The sequence below is a fragment of the Salmo salar genome, chromosome ssa09, assembly GCF_905237065.1.
Source record: "Salmo salar chromosome ssa09, Ssal_v3.1, whole genome shotgun sequence".
Classification (NCBI taxonomy): domain Eukaryota; kingdom Metazoa; phylum Chordata; class Actinopteri; order Salmoniformes; family Salmonidae; genus Salmo; species Salmo salar.
In genome coordinates, this window is record NC_059450.1 from 126,641,990 (window position 1) to 126,661,958 (window position 19,969).

The 19,969-nt window shown below is 42.8% G+C and overlaps 3 protein-coding genes and 1 non-coding gene across 5 annotated transcripts; 3 read left to right on the forward strand and 1 right to left on the reverse strand.

The window, feature by feature from the left end:
- Window positions 1-5,039: 5,039 nt before the first annotated feature.
- On the forward strand, window positions 5,040-5,111 carry trnag-ucc (transfer RNA glycine (anticodon UCC)). Its single transcript has one exon. It is a non-coding gene; the product is annotated as a tRNA-Gly (tRNA).
- Window positions 5,112-10,044: 4,933 nt separating this feature from the next.
- On the forward strand, window positions 10,045-11,526 carry LOC106612892 (DNA-directed RNA polymerase II subunit RPB4). Its single transcript, XM_014214520.2, has 4 exons — window positions 10,045-10,403; window positions 10,512-10,692; window positions 10,816-10,911; window positions 11,098-11,526. The coding sequence occupies exons 1-4, from the start codon at window positions 10,331-10,333 to the stop codon at window positions 11,174-11,176; spliced, it is 429 nt and encodes a 142-aa protein (XP_014069995.1). The 5' UTR covers window positions 10,045-10,330; the 3' UTR covers window positions 11,177-11,526.
- On the reverse strand, window positions 11,521-12,343 carry dus14 (Dual specificity protein phosphatase 14; the record flags this gene model as incomplete). The annotated part of the gene is given in 2 exon segments (NM_001141059.1): window positions 11,521-12,191; window positions 12,276-12,343. Coding segments are annotated over 2 exon segments (616 nt in total), but the record flags the coding sequence as incomplete, so codon positions are not given.
- A 127-nt stretch (window positions 12,344-12,470) lies between these two features.
- Window positions 12,471-19,390, forward strand: LOC106612891 (uncharacterized). 2 transcript variants are annotated; one of them, XM_014214513.2, is made up of 5 exons: window positions 12,501-12,613; window positions 14,708-14,840; window positions 17,066-17,795; window positions 18,064-18,313; window positions 18,554-19,390. In XM_014214513.2, exons 3-5 carry the CDS (start codon window positions 17,098-17,100, stop codon window positions 18,800-18,802), a joined length of 1,197 nt encoding a protein of 398 aa, XP_014069988.2. In that variant the 5' UTR covers window positions 12,501-12,613; window positions 14,708-14,840; window positions 17,066-17,097; the 3' UTR covers window positions 18,803-19,390. The 2 variants fall into 2 exon arrangements, with proteins under 2 accessions (XP_014069990.2, XP_014069988.2); XM_014214515.2 differs by lacking the exon at window positions 14,708-14,840 and having other exon boundaries at window positions 12,471-12,613.
- Window positions 19,391-19,969: the final 579 nt, after the last annotated feature.

Sequence of the window (19,969 nt, forward strand, 5' to 3'; positions counted from 1 at the left end):
GCTCTTCCTCCCGGGGAAGGACTGCCCGTTTCATGATCTCGCCATCACGGTTGACAACTCCCTTGTGTCCTCCTCCCAGAGTGCTAAGAACCTTGGCGTGATCCTGGACAACACCCTGTCGTTCTCCACTAACATCAAGGCGGTGACCCGATCCTGTAGGTTCATGCTCTACAACATTCGCAGAGTACGACCCTGCCTCACACAGGAAGCGGCGCAGGTCCTAATCCAGGCACTTGTCATCTCCCGTCTGGATTACTGCAACTCGCTGTTGGCTGGGCTCCCTGCCTGTGCCATTAAACCCCTACAACTCATCCAGAATGCCGCAGCCCGTCTGGTGTTCAACCTTCCCAAGTTCTCTCACGTCACCCCGCTCCTCCGCTCTCTCCACTGGCTTCCAGTTGAAGCTCGCATCCGCTACAAGACCATGGTGATTGCCTACGGAGCTGTGAAGGGAACGGCACCTCCATACCTTCAGGCTCTGATCAGGCCCTACACCCAAACAAGGGCACTGCGTTCATCCACCTCTGGCCTGCTGGCCCCCCTACCTCTGAGGAAGCACAGTTCCCGCTCAGCCCAGTCAAAACTGTTCGCTGCTCAGGCACCCCAATGGTGGAACAAGCTCCCTCACGATGCCAGGACAGCGGAGTCAATCACCACCTTCCGGAGACACCTGAAACCCCACCTCTTTAAGGAATACCTAGGATAGGATAAAGTAACCCTTCTAACCCCCCCCCCCTTAAAAGATTTAGATGCACTATTGTAAAGTGGTTGTTCCACTGGATATCATAAGGTGAATGCACCAATTTGTAAGTCGCTCTGGATAAGAGCGTCTGCTAAATGACTTAAATGTAAATGTAAATGTATTATCCAGGGTGGCGGGAACAGGGAAGAAGTTAGGAGTCCATTAAATGTAGACCAGCTTCCGATTGGATTATACAGGGTTGTATACATGTGTTGAATTTTTTGGGACAATCTCTGAAATTCTGTTCTGAACTACTTTATTAAAAGTACCCCGAAGAAAAATACACATTTATGGCAATAAAACATTTGCACAAATTAGAAAAGACAATGTATTAGATAGAAAACATAAAGACCATTTAAATCATCAGTAGTCATCAGGATAAGCAGTACAGGGCACTACAGAGCATTAGGCCTTATTTACAACCTACGCAAGTATGCAACACAAGCAATTAGCAATTGCATTGCGTACATGCGTAGGGTATACTGTTCACATTGAGTTAGAGATTAGAACATCTTGTTTAAAATGAACGGTTGACCAACATGTCTGATGTTGGTCTGTTGCGGGAAGTGTGGGAATGGTGGGATCTGTTCATGTTTTAAGGTCTGGAGCCACGGTGGACATAGCACTCAGAGGCACGGAATGATGGGCCAGATCGGGTGTCTGTTGTTCAGAAGCTAACAGACACCAGTATGACGGTAACGTTGTCAGCACATCCTCTCTTCTCAACACTCCCATTCTGAAATGTTATTATATATATATATATATATATATATATATATATATATATATACAGTGCCTTGCGAAAGTATTCGGCCCCCTTGAACTTTTCGACCTTTTGCCACATTTCAGGCTTCAAACATAAAGATATAAAACTGTAATTTTTTGTGAAGAATCAACAACAAGTGGGACACAATCATGAAGTGGAACGACATTTATTGGATATTTCAAACTTTTTTAACAAATAAAAAACTGAAAAATTGGCCGTGCAAAATTATTCAGCCCCTTTACTTTCAGTGCAGCAAACTCTCTCCAGAAGTTCAGTGAGGATCTCTGAATGATCCAATGTTGACCTAAATGACTAATGATGATAAATAGAATCCACCTGTGTGTAATCAAGTCTCCGTATAAATGCACCTGCTCTGTGATAGTCTCAGAGGTCCGTTTAAAGCGCAGAGAGCATCATGAAGAACAAGGAACACACCAGGCAGGTCCGAGATACTGTTGTGGAGAGGTTTAAAGCTGGATTTGGATACAAAAAGATTTCCCAAGCTTTAAACATCCCAAGGAGCACTGTGCAAGCGATAATATTGAAATGGAAAGAGTATCAGACCACTGCAAATCTACGAAGACCCGGCCGTCCCTCTAAACTTTCAGCTCATTCAAGGAGAAGACTGATCAGAGATGCAGCCAAGAGGCCCATGATCACTCTGGATGAACTGCAGAGATCTACAGCTGAGGTGGGAGACTCTGTCCATAGGACAACCATCAGTCGTATACTGCACAAATCTGGCCTTTATGGAAGAGTGGCAAGAAGAAAGCCATTTCTTAAAGATATCCATAAAAAGTGTCGTTTAAAGTTTGCCACTAGCCACCTGGGAGACACACCAAACATGTGGAAGAAGGTGCTCTGGTCAGATGAAACCAAAATCGAACTTTTTGGCAACAATGCAAAACGTTATGTTTGGCATAAAAGCAACACAGCTCATCACCCTGAACACAACATCCCCACTGTCAAACATGGTGGTGGCAGCATCAGGGTTTGGGCCTGCTTTTCTTCAGCAGGGGCAGGGAAGATGGTTAAAATTGATGGGAAGATGGATGGAGCCAAATACAGGACCATTCTGGAAGAAAACCTGATGGAGTCTGCAAAAGACCTGAGACTGGGACGGAGATTTGTCTTCCAACAAGACAATGATCCAAAACATAAAGCAAAATCTACAATGGAATGGTTCACAAATAAACATATCCAGGTGTTAGAATGGCCAAGTCAAAGTCCAGACCTGAATCCAATCGAGAATCTGTGGAAAGAACTGAAAACTGCTGTTCACAAACGCTCTCCATCCAACCTCACTGAGCTCGAGCTGTTTTTCAAGGAGGAATGGGCAAAAATTTCAGTCTCTCGATGTGCAAAACTGATAGAGACATACCCCAAGCGACTTACAGCTGTAATTGCAGCAAAAGGTGGTGCTACAAAGTATTAACTTAAGGGGGCTGAATAATTTTGCACGCCCAATTTTTCAGTTTTTTATTTGTTAAAAAAGTTTGAAATATCCAATAAATTTCATTCCACTTCATGATTGTGTCCCACTTGTTGTTGATTCTTCACAAAAAATTACAGTTTTATATCTTTATGTTTGAAGCCTGAAATGTGGCAAAAGGTCGAAAAGTTCAAGGGGGCCGAATACTTTCGCAAGGCACTGTATGTATATATATATATATGAGAAAGAGAGAGAAAGAGAAAGAGAGAGAAAGCCCATCAATACACCAACACAGAGCAGGTCAAGGATATCACTAGTACGAATCAAAGAGTATTTTCCTTCATCAATCTACATGCACTACCCCATAATGACAAAGCAAAAACAGGTTTTTAGAAATGTTTCCGCAAATGTATAAAAAAATAAAAAATACGGAGTCTTCTTGGGTATGACACTACAAGCTTGGCACACCTGTATTCAGGAAGTTTCTCCATTCTTCTCTGCAGATCCTCTCAAGCTCAGTCAGGTTGGATGGTGAACGTTGCTGCACAACTATTTTCAGGTCTCTCCAGAGATGTTTGATCAGATTCAAGTCCAGGCTCTGGCTGGGTCACTCAAGGACATTCAGAGACGTGTCCCAAAGCCACTCCTGCGTTGTCTTGGCTGTGTGCTTAGGGTTGTTGTTTTGTTGTGAACCTTCGCCCCAGTCTGAGGTCCTGAGCGCTCTGGATCAGATTTTTATCAACGAACTCTGTACTTTGCTCCGTTCATCTTTCCCTCTCCCAGTCCCTTCCACTGAAAAACATCCCCACAGCATGATGCTGCCACCACCATGCCTCACCGTAGGGATGGTGCCAGGTTTCCTCCTGATGTGACGCTTGGCATTCAGGCCATAGAGTCCAATCTTGGTTTCATCAGACCAGAGAATGATGTTTCTCATGGTCTGAGAGTCCTTTAGGTGCCTTTTGGAAAACTCCAAGTGGACTGTCATGTGCCTTTTACTGAGGAGTGGTTTCCGTCTGGCCACTCTACCATAAAGGCCTGATTGGTGGAGTGCTGCAGAGATAATTGTCCTTCTGGAAGTTTCACCCATCTCCACAGAGGAACTGGAGCTCTGTCAGTGACCATCTGATTTTTGTTCACCATTCTGACCAAGGCCCTTCTCCCCCGATTGCTCAGTTTGTCAGGGCGACCAGCTCTAGGAAGAGTCTTGGTGGTTCCAAACTACTTCCATTTATAATGATGGAGGCCACTGTGTTCTTGGGTACCTTCAATATGGCAGACATTTTTTTTTGTGCCTTGACCAAATCGTGTCTCGGAGCTCTACGGACAATTAGATCGGCCTCATGACTTGGTTTTTGCTCTGACATGCACTGTCAACTGTAGGACCTTATATAGACAGGTGTGTGCCTTTCTAAATCATGTCCAATCCATTGAATTGACCACAAGTGGACTCCAATCAAGTTGTAGAAACATCTCATGGATCATCAATGGAAACAGGATGCACCTGGGCTCAATTTCGAGTCTCGCGAAGTGTCTGAATACTTATGTAAATAAGGTATTTCTGTTATTTTTTCGCTTCATGGTATTGTGTGTAATCCATTTTAAAATAAGGCTGTAACGTAACAAAATGTGCAAAAGTCAAGGGGTCTGAATACTTTACAAATGCACTGTAATACCACTAGAAATGAGAAACAAAAACTGTTAGATAATATTTGTTCAGGTAATGTAAGCTAGCTAGCTAGATATCGAAGCTCTCTCCCTCTCTTTGCAAGCTATCGAAAGTTGACTTGCAAACCAAAACCAGGCTAGCCTAACGTTCATAACTGGTTTAGCAGGGACGAGCTCACGTTAGCTGGATTAGCTAAATAATGTAATTTGATTACGACACTTTAAAACAAGCAACATTAGCACATCTGTATTATTTAACCGTGACCTATTTTCTAGCATGTTTGCCAATTTTCTGTTAACATTTAGCTAATTATGTGTCTGATATCTATATGGTCAAATAAAAAAAACTAAACAAAACTTTTATCTGGTAATTACTGAAAACATTCAAATTGTACCTTTAAAATCAGTCATGTTTATCCTAAATCATGTCAGCGTTGGTGGTATAGTGGTGAGCATAGCTGCCTTCCAAGCAGTTGACCCGGGTTCGATTCCCGGCCAACGCAAATAATTGTGTACTACTGTCTGAGTCTGCATTTTTGGAAAATAATTTTGGCTATATAAAAACAATTTTCTACATGTTTTTTTTCTCCAAACAATGAACCGGCACAAAAGTGCCAACAATGCAGCACTAAATGAAAATGGTTAGCGTTGTAATGTAATCGTCAACCACCTGGCGACACCCGACGATTTCGGTCTCTAGTCGAAATCGGAAGCTATTTCAAGCTTTGTTTTATTAGCGTCTCGGAAGCAGCATTAAGACATCCGGATTTCGGATTTTGCCTTCAAAATAAATGTCCGCGATAAAACGCTATGCGTATGATACAAAAGCAATCTTTCTTGCAGCTTTGCATAGTGCATTATGAAAAAAAAAATATATATATATATATATATATATAACTACATGGGGGGAAATCTAAATAAAGAGAATTTCTACTTTATATAAGATCATTAATATTATAAGGCGGAGCACATTGAGAAATGGTTGGAGATTAAGTAAATGAATGTATAGAACATAATAGCCTACCCTAGATAACTGTGATAACTGTGTGACTAACACATTTTAGATAATTACTATAACTCCTGATTTGGGCCAATCAGAGTTATTTTGTAATGCCTGATCTCTATGGAAAGATGATCATTCACCCAAGTTTCGTCTATGACGTCTATGCTTGGGCCAAACCAAAAACCAAAGTACGTGGACGTGGAAATCAAGGCCGATCTGGACTGCACCAAAAAAAGACGGTCGGTCCTGACCGGACAAAAAAAATACGTCCAAAAGACTTCGGCCCTTGATGACTGGGGTGCAGCCTACAGTGTCGACCTGCAATGGAATTGTATGAATGCCCATCCATGTGTTAAGCCCACCGTTTGTAAAACAGGCTGTTGCATTGGCTAGTCCAGATTCCTGTGACTAATCAATTTGGCTATTTAAACTTCTGAATATCTAACTTTATCAGGAGTTATCCTGAATCTATTTGAAATGTGTTTACACAGAGGGAAATGCAAAATGATCTTATTTTTCGCTGTGATCAGCTCGTCAAAAATTGACGGATACAAACTTGAAATCACTGACCATGACAAATATTTTGTATTTTACATTGACCTGTCCTGTTTTTAGGATATGTTGTCAGCAAATGTTTTATTTGATCGGGCGCCATTAAAGTTAGGCTATGTAATCGGAGAAACCTGCTTGATGTAAAACGTGTCACTCATTACATTGTATCTCCAACCTGTAGGCTACAGAAAAGCCCACGAACACTTTCTACCATATACTATGTCTGCTACATGATTTATGTTAGACGATTTTTTTACGGAAATTGGTGGAGCTCGGCAACGATGCGTCTCTCCAACAGCACCCTGCAGATGCGCGCTGAGAATGTAGAAGCGAAATATTTGACGCCCATGCATTTGACAAAGTGGGCATTGCTTATCACAGGGCGGCATCAGCGCTCACCAAAAAATGTCATATGCCACTGGTTGAGAGAAATTGTCATGGTTTTTGGGCAGAATTATTTGTTTTTATTTTTTGTTGGAGGTGCGTTTTGGTCAGTTTAGCACAGAAAAGGCCGCCCTCTTCAATATGCCGCTTAATGAGCGAGCCGGCCTTGCTATCTATTGACTCACGTAGCCTTTTATAGACCCTAGGCTATTTTCCTATCGTCCCAATCCAAATGAAACCCAAAATCTTTACTCCTGTCTCGCATGAAAATTCCTAACTTTATTCGATAATCCATAGGTTGCATTGTCAATGCAAATCTGCTGTATGCATGTCAAAATACCGCTATAACATTTCCCCAGCTTCTTTGCGCTGTCTGGTATTGCTGACCATATGAGAGCGTCAGTAGGGAATGTGTGATCAACAAACGGTATGACAGTAGATAAAACAGAGTTGGTCCCCGTTATGTAGCCCTAATGATAGAGTAGGCTTAACTTTGATCGCCAATGACATTGTTGTGAATTGCGAAACAAGCCACTCATAAATTCCGAGAGTTATCATGTTTCTCAATTAATTTAGTGCAGCAGTAGGCTATCTATCTCGACACAGAGCGCGCTCGGGACGCACAGAGCACATCTCAAATAAACTATAGCTTTGTCGAATCATACAAACGCTAACTAACAAAAGTAAAATTACCAAAGTTGCTAAGCTTTCTAGATAACCTACAACGAATTACAGAATCTCCTATTTGGCAAAATCGAGTTGATGATTATACAGATAGTAGATCAGCTCATGAATAAAGGGAGATGAAGAGAGAATTGTTGAATATCAAGGTATCTTAATATCAGTTTCACTTACTGTGAAATATTTACATAGTGGCACAGCCAAGCCGGAAATGTGGCGTAGTGACAATCTTATTTTGGGATAACCCTGGCATAGTGACCATATCTTGGTTTTAAACGCTTTAAATGGGCACTTAGGATGTTTGCGGTATTTCCCAGGATTCTCTGTATAAATATAAGTTATTCCCGGTATTGAAATTTAGTAGATTTTCAGGAAAATATAAATCCCTAAAGGCAAGCAACACTATTATTCAGAACCCCATGAAATGACACCATATATACATTCTAAAGACCCTACTGAGTATTCTCTACAATACTTTTACTGTGGCATCCAGAATAGTTTTTGCTTTATAAGCCAATATGTATTCCATATACAGTGCTTTCAGAAAGTATTCAGAATCCTTTACTTTTTCCACATTTTGTTACATTACAGCCTTATTTTAAATAGTTGTCCCCCCTAAATCTACACAAATATCCCATCATGACAAAGCCAAAACAGGTTGAGGAGTCTTTGCACATTTATTCAAAATAAAACGGAATTATGACATTTACATAAGTATTCAGACCCTTTACTCAGTACTTTGTTGAAGCACCTTTGAGTCTTCTTGGATATGAAGCTAAAAGTTTGGCACACCTGTATTTGGGGAGTTTCTCCAATTATTCTCTGCAGATCCTCTTAAGCTCTGTCAGGTTGGATGGGGAGTGTTGCTACACATCTATTTTCAGGTCTCTCCAGAGATGTTCGATCGGTTCATGTCCAGGCTCTGGCTGGGCCACTTAATGACATTCAGAAACTTGTCCCAAAGCCACTCCTGCATTGTCTTGGCTGTGTGCTTAGGGTCTTTGTCCTGTTGGAAGGTCAACCTTCGTCCCCAGTCTGAGGTCCTGAGCGCTCTGGAGCAGGTTTTCATCAAGGATCTGATGATGAGATGGTTATCCTTCTGGAAGGTTCTCCCATCTCCACAGAGGAACTCTGGAGCTCTGTCAGAGTGACCATTGGGTTCTTGTTCACCTCCCTGACCAAGGCCCTTCTCCCCCGATTGCTCAGTTTGGCCGGGCGGCTAGCTCTAGGAAGAGTCTTGGTGATTCCAAACTTCTTCAATTTAAGAATATTGGAGGCCACTGTGTTCTTGGGGACCTTCAATGCTGAAGACATTTTTTGGTACCCCTCCCCAGATTGGTGCCTTGACACAATCCTGTCTTGGAGCTCTAAATCAAATTTTATTGGTCACATACACGTGTTTAGCAGATGTTATTGCGGGTGTAGCGAAATGTTTGTGCTTCTAGCTCCGACAGTGCAGTAACATCTAACAATTTCACAACACACACAAATCTAAGTAAAGTAATGTAATTAAGACTATATAAATTGACACTTCCTTCAACCTCATGGCTTGGTTTTTGCTCTGACATGCACTGTCAACTGTGGGACCTTATATAGACAGGCGTGTGCCTTTCCAAATAATTTCCAATCAATTGAATTTACCACAGTTGGACTCCAATCAAGTTTTAGTAACATCTCAAGGATGATCAATACGGAACAGGATGTACCTGAGCTCAATTTCGAGTCTCATAGCAAAGGGTCTGAATACTTATGTAAATGAAGTATTTCTGTTTTATTTTATTTTATACATTTGCAAAAAAATGTGTGTGTAGATGAATGAAGAAAAACATGTATTTAATCAATTTTCGAATAAAGCTGTAACGTAACAAAATGTGGAAAAGGGGAAGCGGTCTGAATACTTTCCAAATGCAATGATTTGCATTGTGGCCAACGGAATGAGTGGAGTAAAATATACGTATTCAATATGTATTCCATATACGTTGATTCGCATTGGGGGCATTTATTTGACCTTGGAAAATGTTTTAAAACCCACATTTAATGCTTAACGTTTAGACAATTATTTTTCATATATCGAATAAATACTGGTTATTGACACGTTTCTACTATTACATGGGAGACTTTTAAAATTCGAGATACCGTGACCCGGAAATACTTTTTTTGTTTTGCTTTTTTTTTTAATTTTTTTTTAGTTTGCACAAATCTTTATTTAACTTGCTGTAAATAACAGTAACATGCAAAACATAAACATAACATAACAGCCAGAGGGAATCCAAAGAAATTAGAGAAAAATAAAAAAAACTATTATATCAAATCAAATACAGACATATATCGAATACATTTTTTTGACATATTGTTTTGTATACGTTTTAAAGATTCTACGTACTGTTCCAAATCAGATAAAAAAATTAAGAAAAGGGGCTTTTTCTTCATAAATTTTGATTTGTGGATGAAAGATTTTCCTAATAAAATAAAGAGATTTATGACATACTCACGTTCAATTGTGGAATCAGTGTAGTAAAATAATATGTCAAACTTAGTAATATCAATGGTTGTATGCAATTTGCGGCTAAGATATAGTTTTACATCAGTCCAAAACACTTCACTAAATAAACAATTACAGAATAAGTGTTCAATAGAATCAGTTTCTAGTTCACAAAAACTGCATTCACTGGTAACGTCAAATATATATTTAGAAATCAAGCTATTACACGGATAGCATCTATGGATTATCTTAAAGGAGATCTCCTTTACTTTATTGGTCACCATAAATCTGTGTGGAGTGAGCCAAGCACGGCGCCAGTTTACATCAAACGATGAAGCCCAACAAAATATCGCAGAGGGAATAGACTTCCTGTAGAAAATATCCCTTATTTTTGTTTTGCTATGAGACGCTGATTTTTGTTTTTTTGTTAGGTAGCAGATTCCTTCCTTGAATAATTTGGAGTTTCGCCTTGCTAATGTTTTTATAATGCCAAAACAATTATTAGGCGCCGATATAGGCACCATTTGGTTCAGCGCAAGCAACTGGATATCAGCTTTGTGGCTTTTTATTTTACTGTAACGTTAGCTAGGAAGATTAATTAATTCATTGTGACAAGCAGCATGGCGTCCGGAGGCGGTTCAACAACTGTCGGAGATATTGAGGAGGACGCGTCTCAGTTACTTTTCCCCAAAGGTTCGTATCCCGCTTATTTATGATAACTAGACTGAATATTACGATTCACTGAAGGTATTTAGCTAGCTAATTATATCCCACATTAAAACACACCTGTGTTCTGCATAGAGTTCGAAAACGCGGAGACACTTCTAAACTCCGAGGTACACATGCTTCTGGAGCATCGCAAGCAGCAGAACGAGAGTGCAGAGGACGAACAAGAGCTATCGGAGGTCTTCATGAAAACTCTGAATTATACTGCACGTTTCAGCCGGTTCAAAAACAGAGAAACTATAGCCAGTGTCCGCAGGTCAGAGTAGCTGTTGTCACTATCACAACCAAAAACCAACGTCAATACCGTATAAAATACAATATATATTTATATGGTGGTAACTTTTCGTGATGACTGAAATTGTTGCCCTGTATCCTATAGCTTGCTCTTACAGAAGAAGCTGCATAAATTTGAGCTGGCCAGTTTGGCCAACCTGTGTCCAGAAGCAGCGGAGGAGGCCAAAGCCCTCATCCCTAGGTAGGACCTGCTGTTACTGCCTCCTCACATATCACCATACTCAGTCCTCTAACCCAGACTCTAAATCTTGTATCTATTTGGGTAGCAGTCGTCTCTTGACCATGAAATCAGGCGTAAATGTTTGGTATAAATTTAGTGACAATAGTTGTGCTGTTGTGTACTGAAGCCTGTTTGTTCTGTCCAAAGTCTGGAGGGGCGGTTTGAGGATGAGGAGCTGCAGCAGATCCTTGATGACATCCAGACCAAGAGAAGTTTCCAGTACTGAAGACAGTTCCTCCTCTGGCCTGTTCTAACCTAAACCCATCGTTATGCCAGAAAATACTGGGCTCTGCTACCCACCCAGAAGGACACTGTGCATCCTAAATGACACCCTTTATAGTGAATAGGGTGCAGTTTGGGATGCAATCGGACTCTGACAGTTCTTCCCAGGATGGGTACCTCCAAATTGGACTTGGGGGGTGTATCGACAGCCGAGGGGTGCATCAGGCACCGCAGATCCGTACATTCATTGCAGAGATGATACAGCTCCATTTAGAAGACCATACCAAGCTAGGATGAATACATACATTACTAAATGTAAATACTTTATAAATAAACATTTATTTTTTTATAACAGTTGGTTTTATTTTCTCATATACATCTGACAAATCCCAAATAGCACTTTTCAGTTTAGGCCCTTGTCAAAAGTAGTGCACTACATAAGGAATGGGGTGCCATTTGGGACACATTCCATCAGCCATTCACACAGTAAATAGCCTCCTGTCCATCCAGAGCCTCAGGCAGCACACCACAGGAGGTAGCAGCCATCCTCACAGTATTCTTCCCATAAAGCCTCCTCTCATACTCCATCAGCTGCCTCCAGAAACCAGCATTGGGTCGGATATGAGGTCTGTACTTCAGGACCCACTCATGGGCCTGGCGCAGTGATACCCCCTCATACCTCATCAGGTAAGCCATGATCAGGGTAGGAGAACGGCTCCGGCCTGCAGTGCAGTGGACCAGCGTACTACCTGAGTGGTTGTTATGGATACGTTCTGCAACAGCATCGAAGTAGCAGGCCAGGGGGGCATGAGGCTGGTCCAGTACAGGTACCTGGAAACACTCCACCCCCTCATACTGAGGATAGGGGTGCTCTGCTGTGGCGTTGACTATCAGAGTTATGTTCCTACTGTAGAGACCGGTGGGCTTGAAGACTGTGTCCACACCACCCAGATACAAAGACTGGGTGATCTGGGAGAATGACATGGGGAATGGACATTGACAGCTGCCCGGCTGTCTCACTACAACAGAGAAACACGATTAAATTGTAAAAAGATGCACAAACGTGAATATCTTTACTTAATTGCGATTTGCCTTAGACTTACCAGAAAAGAAGAGCCGAAGCCAATATCGATTAACCTTAAACTTACTGTGTATTTTTATTTTCTGTTTTGTTGTTTTTAACGCGACTCTGACACTAGACATGTTCAGGACATGCCCGACACACACACACACACACACACACACACACACACACACACACACACACACACACACACACACACACACACACACACACACCACACACAGAGCAGCAGCAAGCCAATAGGATGAATCTGACGTGTTGGTCATGAGAGAGTGACTCATGCAGTAGATCTTTAATTCCGCCTTTGAACCAGTTTTACTTTCATACACAACTCTCGACTAGACAGAACTTCATCGGGTAAGCAACAATTTTATTTTGTGGAATACTATTCTGCCCAGTAATTTAGTAGAAAAGTAGAGTAGGGCAATGATGACATAGAATACAGCAGACCTATCTAAAACTATTAGTTTGAAACTGCCAACACACCTTTTAAACACACAGTTAGCTGGGATTATTCTATCACACCACTCCAGATAAATCAAGACCATTTAGCTCACCTGGCTGTCGAAAAAGGAACAGAATGTAAAGTGTGTATAGTTTCTGTTCCTCGACTCTTATGCTCTTAGAAAAAGGGTACTATCTAGAACCTAAAGGTTATTCGGCTGTCCCCATAGGAGAACCCTTTGAATACATTTTTTTGTTCCAGGTAGAACTCTTGGGTTCTATGTAAAACCCTTTCCACAGAGGGTTCTACCGTTCCTTCAGAAAGTATTCATACCCTTTGATTTATTCCACATTTAGTTGTGTTACAGCTTGAATTCAGAATTGATTAAATATATTTTTATATTGAAAATTAAATAGAGAAATATCATACCCGTGAGTCAATACTTTGTAGAAGCACCTTTGGCAGAGATTACAGCTAAATCTTTCTGGGTAAATCTAAGAGCTTTCCACACCTGGATTTGGCAACATTTGGCCATTATTCCCCCCCAAAATATTCAAACTCTGTCAAATTGGTTGTTGATCATTGCTAGTAAACCATTTTCAGGTCTTGCCATAGATTTTCAAGTAGATTTAACCCTCCTGTTGTGCTTCGTTTCATGTTAATTAATTCTGTGTTCCCGGTCCGCCCCATTATAGCTGATTTATAAATCCATAATTATACATATATTATTACCTAATGTTGTGTTAGATCTTTTTATCAACTTAAGTTCTTGTGAACATTGCAAGTTTTGAACTTCTATTTGCTATTTATGGCCTATAGGCCTCATTGACCTGAGCTCATACAACTCGTTTTTGAGAAGAAAAAAAATCTATGGATTATTTTGACTATAACAAATACTCAGATGAAACATATTGTGCTATTTATCACAGACTGCTTTGTGTCAAAGTTTAACAAGGACTTTCCTCCTCACTAGTGTCATGATCAAAGATATGATCGGAGCCTCACATACAGTATATTGTTTGATCATTATGCTGCCACAGAATGAATTGTGAGCATGACCCCAAAAAAGCTTTATATACCAGAGCTGCAAGAAAAGTTATATTTGTTATTGAAACAATGTTGTGATTGTTTGTGAGAATGCCAACAGGTGTGGTTCCCATGGGGGAAAGATTCTATTGGGGAAAGGTTCCTGTGGGGTTTGACATGGAAGCCACGAAGGGGAGTGGTGTGTGTGTGTGTGTGTGTGTGTGTGTGTGTGTGTGTGTGTGTGTGTGTGTGTGTGTGTGTGTGTGTGTGTGTGTGCGCTCAAACACATGCATGTGGGGGTCTGGGAGAGGAAGTGAGTCCATCTGATGAATGGGTATGGGCCTGAACTAAATTTTATACACTAATTGTAGTCTCACCCATTCATTTCTAATGACCGGACCGGGAACACCACAGGTGTACAAAAGTTAAATAAAACACCCAAAATGTAATGCACATCATCAAAATGTATTTTGTGTGTTCAGATGCCCTGTGTGGACAAAGTCATGGAACCTTATGACAACCAGATTAAATGAACTAAGAGAGAACTTGTAAATCGGTCCAGGTCGACCGGAACACAGCAGAAGGGTTAAGTCAAAACTAACTCAGGCCACTCAGAAACATTCACTGTCTTCTTGGTAAGCAACTCCAGTGTATATTTGGTAGCGGTGTAATGGACCGTAGTTGATCCGTGATCCGTACGGATAACCCCCCACGGTTCGGCACGCATGTGAACCACGGATCAATTGCAAAGTTGAACCATCTGTCACATCTGCTCCTGCAATGCCCTCTACTGCTCATCCTGTGTCTCCTTGACCTGCCGCCACTCCCCCAGTACTCTGTCTGTCTGTCTGTCTGTCTGTCTGTCTGTCTGTCTGTCTGTCTGTCTGTCTGTCTGTCTGTCTGTCTGTCTGTCTGTCTGTCTGTCTGTCTGTCTGTCTGTCTGTGATTGATTGATTGATTGATTGTGTGGCCGGAGACAGGTGTGCTCAAGTCAAAGCAGATCCCCACCAGCTGCAACCTGTTCCATAATCAAGATCGCTCCAAGTCGTTCCTCCAAAGTAGACAAGTCGTTCCTCCATGACGTGAACGTGGCCTAAGCCTCTGTACTACTCGGTGAGTGTGTGGAGCTGTGCGTTGCCATAAAAATCTAAGTTATTATTAGTCTAGCTCCACACATGATTTTGCCTCACAGGCTCCCCTGCCTGGGCTGGACAACTACACAGGCCTGCCCGGGGGAAGGGATCGAGTATGGTTACATCCAAAATGGCATCCTATTACCTACAAAGGGCTGTAGTCAAAAAGTACAGCGTTATAAAGGGAATATGGTGCCATTTCAGATGACATCTGAAAGATCACTCCCAGGAAATTAACTAAGTCTACTACTACTTAGTCTGTACTATACTCGCAACCTGCTACCCATCAATGTCCTTACTCCCTATTAGTCCCTGTCTTAATTCTAGATTATGGTCATGCTTTTAGTAGGGTTCGTTTGTACGTCTGACTCTGAACCCTCACCCTTCTCTCCAACACTTCAGAGATACTATCCAGTAAGTTCTGTTTAGTGGTCGGGGAAGAGCTAAGCAAAAACAGAAGACCATTAGAGCAGCAAACAGACAGTTGAACAGAAGCTGAAGTCAATGAGGCTCGTAATGATCAAACAAAGACATTTGGAGTATGTCAAGAAAGACTCTCTCAAACCCCTCCCATAATCTTGTTCTCTGTCAGGATGGAGCAGATCCTCCCAGTGTCTAAGTTAGTTCCAAATGGCACCCTATTCTCTATGTAGTGCACTACTTTTGACCAAGGCCCTCTATTGGGAATAGGGTGCAATTTGAGGGGTTGGCCTCAAATTGTTGGGGTTGGCCTCCTAATACACTGTTATTCTGAGAACAGTTGAAGTCACACGATAGGGGGTTTAAATACCTCCGTTGTGACTTCCATGTTCTCTCAACTCAGAGTTACTCAGTATGTAGATTGACTCTCTCTGTACCTCTGTGCATACCTCATGTCTGGCCAGCTTGCTATAGGGTGAGTGTCTCATGTCCATTACCTACCTTGCATAGAAGTAGGTTTGTTGCATGTTTGGTTGTTTCGGTTTAGATCCGAGCCATCAGGACTCGAAAGTCAGCCCCTCAACCTCAGAAATGAATCTTTGTGTCCCAAGTGGCACCCTATAATGTTATAGTGCACTACTTTTGGCCAGAGCCCTATAGGCCCTGATTAAAAGTAGTGCACTATAAAGGGAGTACTGTGCCAGTTGGGAAACAACCTACCAGTAGTCTCCTCACGTGCCGACGGTGATGTGAACCCTGATCCCTGACCTGCAGAACTGTTCAGTTCAGGGAATGCATTCCCCACTACATAGCCCTAGTTTAACCCCCACTGTACACCACCTGCTATGGGATATTTACTGATCTGTGAATTGGGCAGTGGAGGGGCACTGTAAAAGATGATCAAATTGTATTAGTCACATGCGCCGAATACAACACCTTACAGTGAAATGCATACTTACAAGCCCTTAACCAACAATGCAGTTTTAAGAAAATACCTAAAAAAAGTAAGAGGTAAGAAAAAGTAATAATAAGGAGCAGCAGTAAATAACAATAGCAGGGCTATATACAGGGGGTACTGGTTCAATGTGTCAATGTGCGGAGGCACTAGTGTCGAGGTAACTGAGATAATTATGTACATGTAGGTAGGGTTATTAAAGTGGCTATGCATAGATAATAACAGAGTAGCAGCAGCATAGGGGGGGAGGGGGGGGGGACTCTTATGGCTTTCAGAAGCCTCTTGGACCTAGACTTGGCGCTCCGGTACCGCTTGCCGTGCGGTAGCAGAGAGAAGTCTATGACTAGGGTGGCTGGAGTCTTTGACAATTTTTAGGGACTGCCTCTGACACCACCTGGTATGGCAGGAAGTTTGGCCTCGGTGATGTACAGGTTCACAAGCTCTTTACGTTGTAAATGGATTACTCAATCACCACATACAGACTCAGAGGGAGGGAGGGAGAGAGAGAGAGAGTTAGCAGAAGAGATTAAATGGGTATCATTAGTTACAGACAGACCGTAAACCACCAACACACTTGCTAGCACGTAGGGACCTAAAATGAATTCCCATTCAAAATCCTATTTTCCCTAAACCTTTACCCTAACCTGTAACTTAACCAAACCCTAATTCTAACCCTAATCGTAACCCTAAACCTAACCCCTAAGATTAAAATAGCCTTTGTCCTCATGGGTATGTGGGATTTTAGGTCCACACACAACTTTAGGAATAGGACATATCATGTTTTTATATGCAAAAGTATCTTACTGCTCTATTTTATTTATAATTTACAGAATCCTTCTAACTTGTTGAAACTCGCCGAACAATGACTCCCACCAAGACAAGCCAGGACGGCTCTCACCATGACAGCTCAGTGGTTGCATCCGCCTCAAATTTCCCCCCAACACAGATTCATATCAACAAAGGTTCCATCCTAACCCCCTCTGATGGCTCAGGGGACTCAGCAGGGTGGTCAGCCACTGTGAAGACCCCAGCCTCCGGGACCACCAGAGCCACAGCCAGCCAGGCCAGGGGAGCAGGAGCAAAGACCACAGATGCACGTTACGCCAAAAAGAACATCCCTACTGTCAGATATCATCCTGACATCCCAGAGAAGAAACCTGAGGCCCATCAGCATAGTCATAGCCCTGTCAAGAGCAGCCAGGTCAGGGGTAAGCCTTTGATCTCTCCCCCCAGGACCAACCAGGTTGGGGGGAGCTCCGTGGTCTCTCCCCCCAGGCCCGAAGCCATGCCCCTGGGGTTAGGTCAGAAGATGGAGGGTGGTGTTGTGGAGGCGGTGGAGGTCCAGACCCGGGGCCAGAGGGAGAACCCCAGCTGGTTCGCCTGGCGTCAGAACCGCATTACAGCGTCCATCGCTCACCGCCTCGCCCACAGCCGCTTCGTCACTGGCCAGAGCCAGACCCCGCCTGCTTCCTATCTGGCCTCCATCACCGGCCGTGGCACCAACGTCAAAACCCGCGCCATGAACTGGGGCATTGAGCGGGAGGCCGAGGCCGTGCGGAGGTATCATTTATGTATTTACTATAAATGTCCTGCGATTGTTTTAAATGGGGAGGGCGGCTCATAATAATGGCTGGAACGGAGCAAATGGAATGGCATAAAGCCATGTGTTTGATGTATTTTATCAATCCACCCATTCCACTCCAGACATTACCACAAGCCCGTCCTTCCCAATTAAGGTCCACCAACCACCTGGGTTTTCTATGGCTGTAAGGATGACAAACTAATTTCCCTTCAGAGAGTAATAAATTACAATCTCATCTCTTTTCAGATATCAGAGCCTGAAGAGCAAGGCCCTGGGCCGGGCGGTGAGGGTGCAGGAGTGTGGCCTATTCATCGACCCCAAGCGCCCCTGGCTAGCAGGCAGCCCTGACGGCATTGTAGAGGACCAGAGGACCGGCCAACGGCTGCTCTGCCTGGAGGTCAAGTGTCCCTACAAGCACCGTCTGAACACTGTAGCCCAGGCCTGTAGAGAGGACCCAGCCTTCTGCCTGACGATACAGGACCAGGGTGTGGGACAGGTTGGTTAGGACATGTTGTATCATTGTACGCCCTGACGTAGGCTATGCCAAAATTGTTTTTTTTTGTTCGAACATACTATCACAATAAAGGCATTTTAATTATATGAAGAGAACCCTGCCTTGGTCCCCCTTGTGACCAGTTAACCCCTTAACCAAAGAGCACCTTCAATCTATAAAGATCTACCTACTAGTGTATTCTAGCAGCGCCTCCCAATTCTTCTTTTCTTTTGTTCTCTACAGGTGAGGTACCATCTGAAACCAGACCACACCTACTACACCCAGATCCAGTGCCAGCTGGCGGTGACAGGGTTAACCCAGGCTGACCTAGTGGTGTTCACCCTGAAGGAAACAGCCATCATCCCTGTGACCTTTGACCCTACCTTCTGGGATGACACGCTGGTCAAGCTGGAGATGTTCTACACCAACGCTGTCCTGCCCTACGTCAGAGACAACGGACTGGACGTACCAGCCATGAGGCCAGAGGAGTAGCTAGCAGTCCAGGCATGTCTGGACACTGAACACACAGGGGGTGGCTAGCTGGTTCAGGATGTCAGATATGGAAGTCCTGAGACAAACTGTAGTTGTGTCTGTGGTGAAGGTCTGGGTAGTGTAAGTGGTAAAGGGCAATGGAGACTGCATAGATAAGTGGTGGAGGAACCTTCTGCTTTTGTCAGGTAGGCTTGGAGATTTGAATCTATCACTTTACTGTCAAATATTTGAATGTAAATAAACCATGCCTGCCTTAAGTAATCTCAGATACCTGGAGCTGATTTCATGCATGCAGAGATCAACCTATATGATCATCAGTAGTGTGGCAGCTGACTGGAACATAGAGTAGTTGTGCTGGAGATCGGGTGCTTAAATGGACACTAGAAGATGACATGCTTAATGATCGTGATGCTTTGCTCCATTAAAACAAGACCAAACCACATTATCTGGTCTGGTGACTGATGTTGTGTACAAGGTACTTGTGAAAAGAATATGTAATTATGTAAACAGAATAACAATGAGACTAACGAGTTAGTCCTTGACCTTTATTACTGCATGTGTCACATATAATAAACAACTCTAAGAAAAGCGAACTATTTACATATTACTAAAAGTTTACCATCTGATATACAGAGTGTACAAAAAATTATGAACACCTGCAAAAGATTTAAGTGCCTTTGAATGGGGTATGGCAGTAGGCGCCAGGTACACCGGTTTGTGTCAAGAACTGCAACGCTGCTGGGTTTTTCATGCTCAACAGCAACTCAATATTAGGAAGGTGTTCTTAATGCTATGTGCACTGTGTACATAACGTGTTTGGAAGAGTGCCAGGCATCCACTAGGCACTGTATAATTCTACAACTGACAGTCAAAGTCGCTGGCATGACAATCTTTTACATCTTAAATGACAAATGAAAATGCCTCTTTTGAGAAAGCAGTCTTCAGAAACCTGTCCATGTGTCTCAAATGGCACCCTATTCGTTACATAGTACAACACTAAGTAGTGAATTGAACATACTAGTGTAGATGAGCCAATGCAAGCCCTTAGGTTCAGTGATGTACCAATGAAGAGATGGGTGGAGGGAGCCTGAAGGGATAAAGGGATGGATGAAGGGAAGGGTGGCTGGAGCCTGAAGGGATAAAGGGATGGATAGATGAAGGGATAAA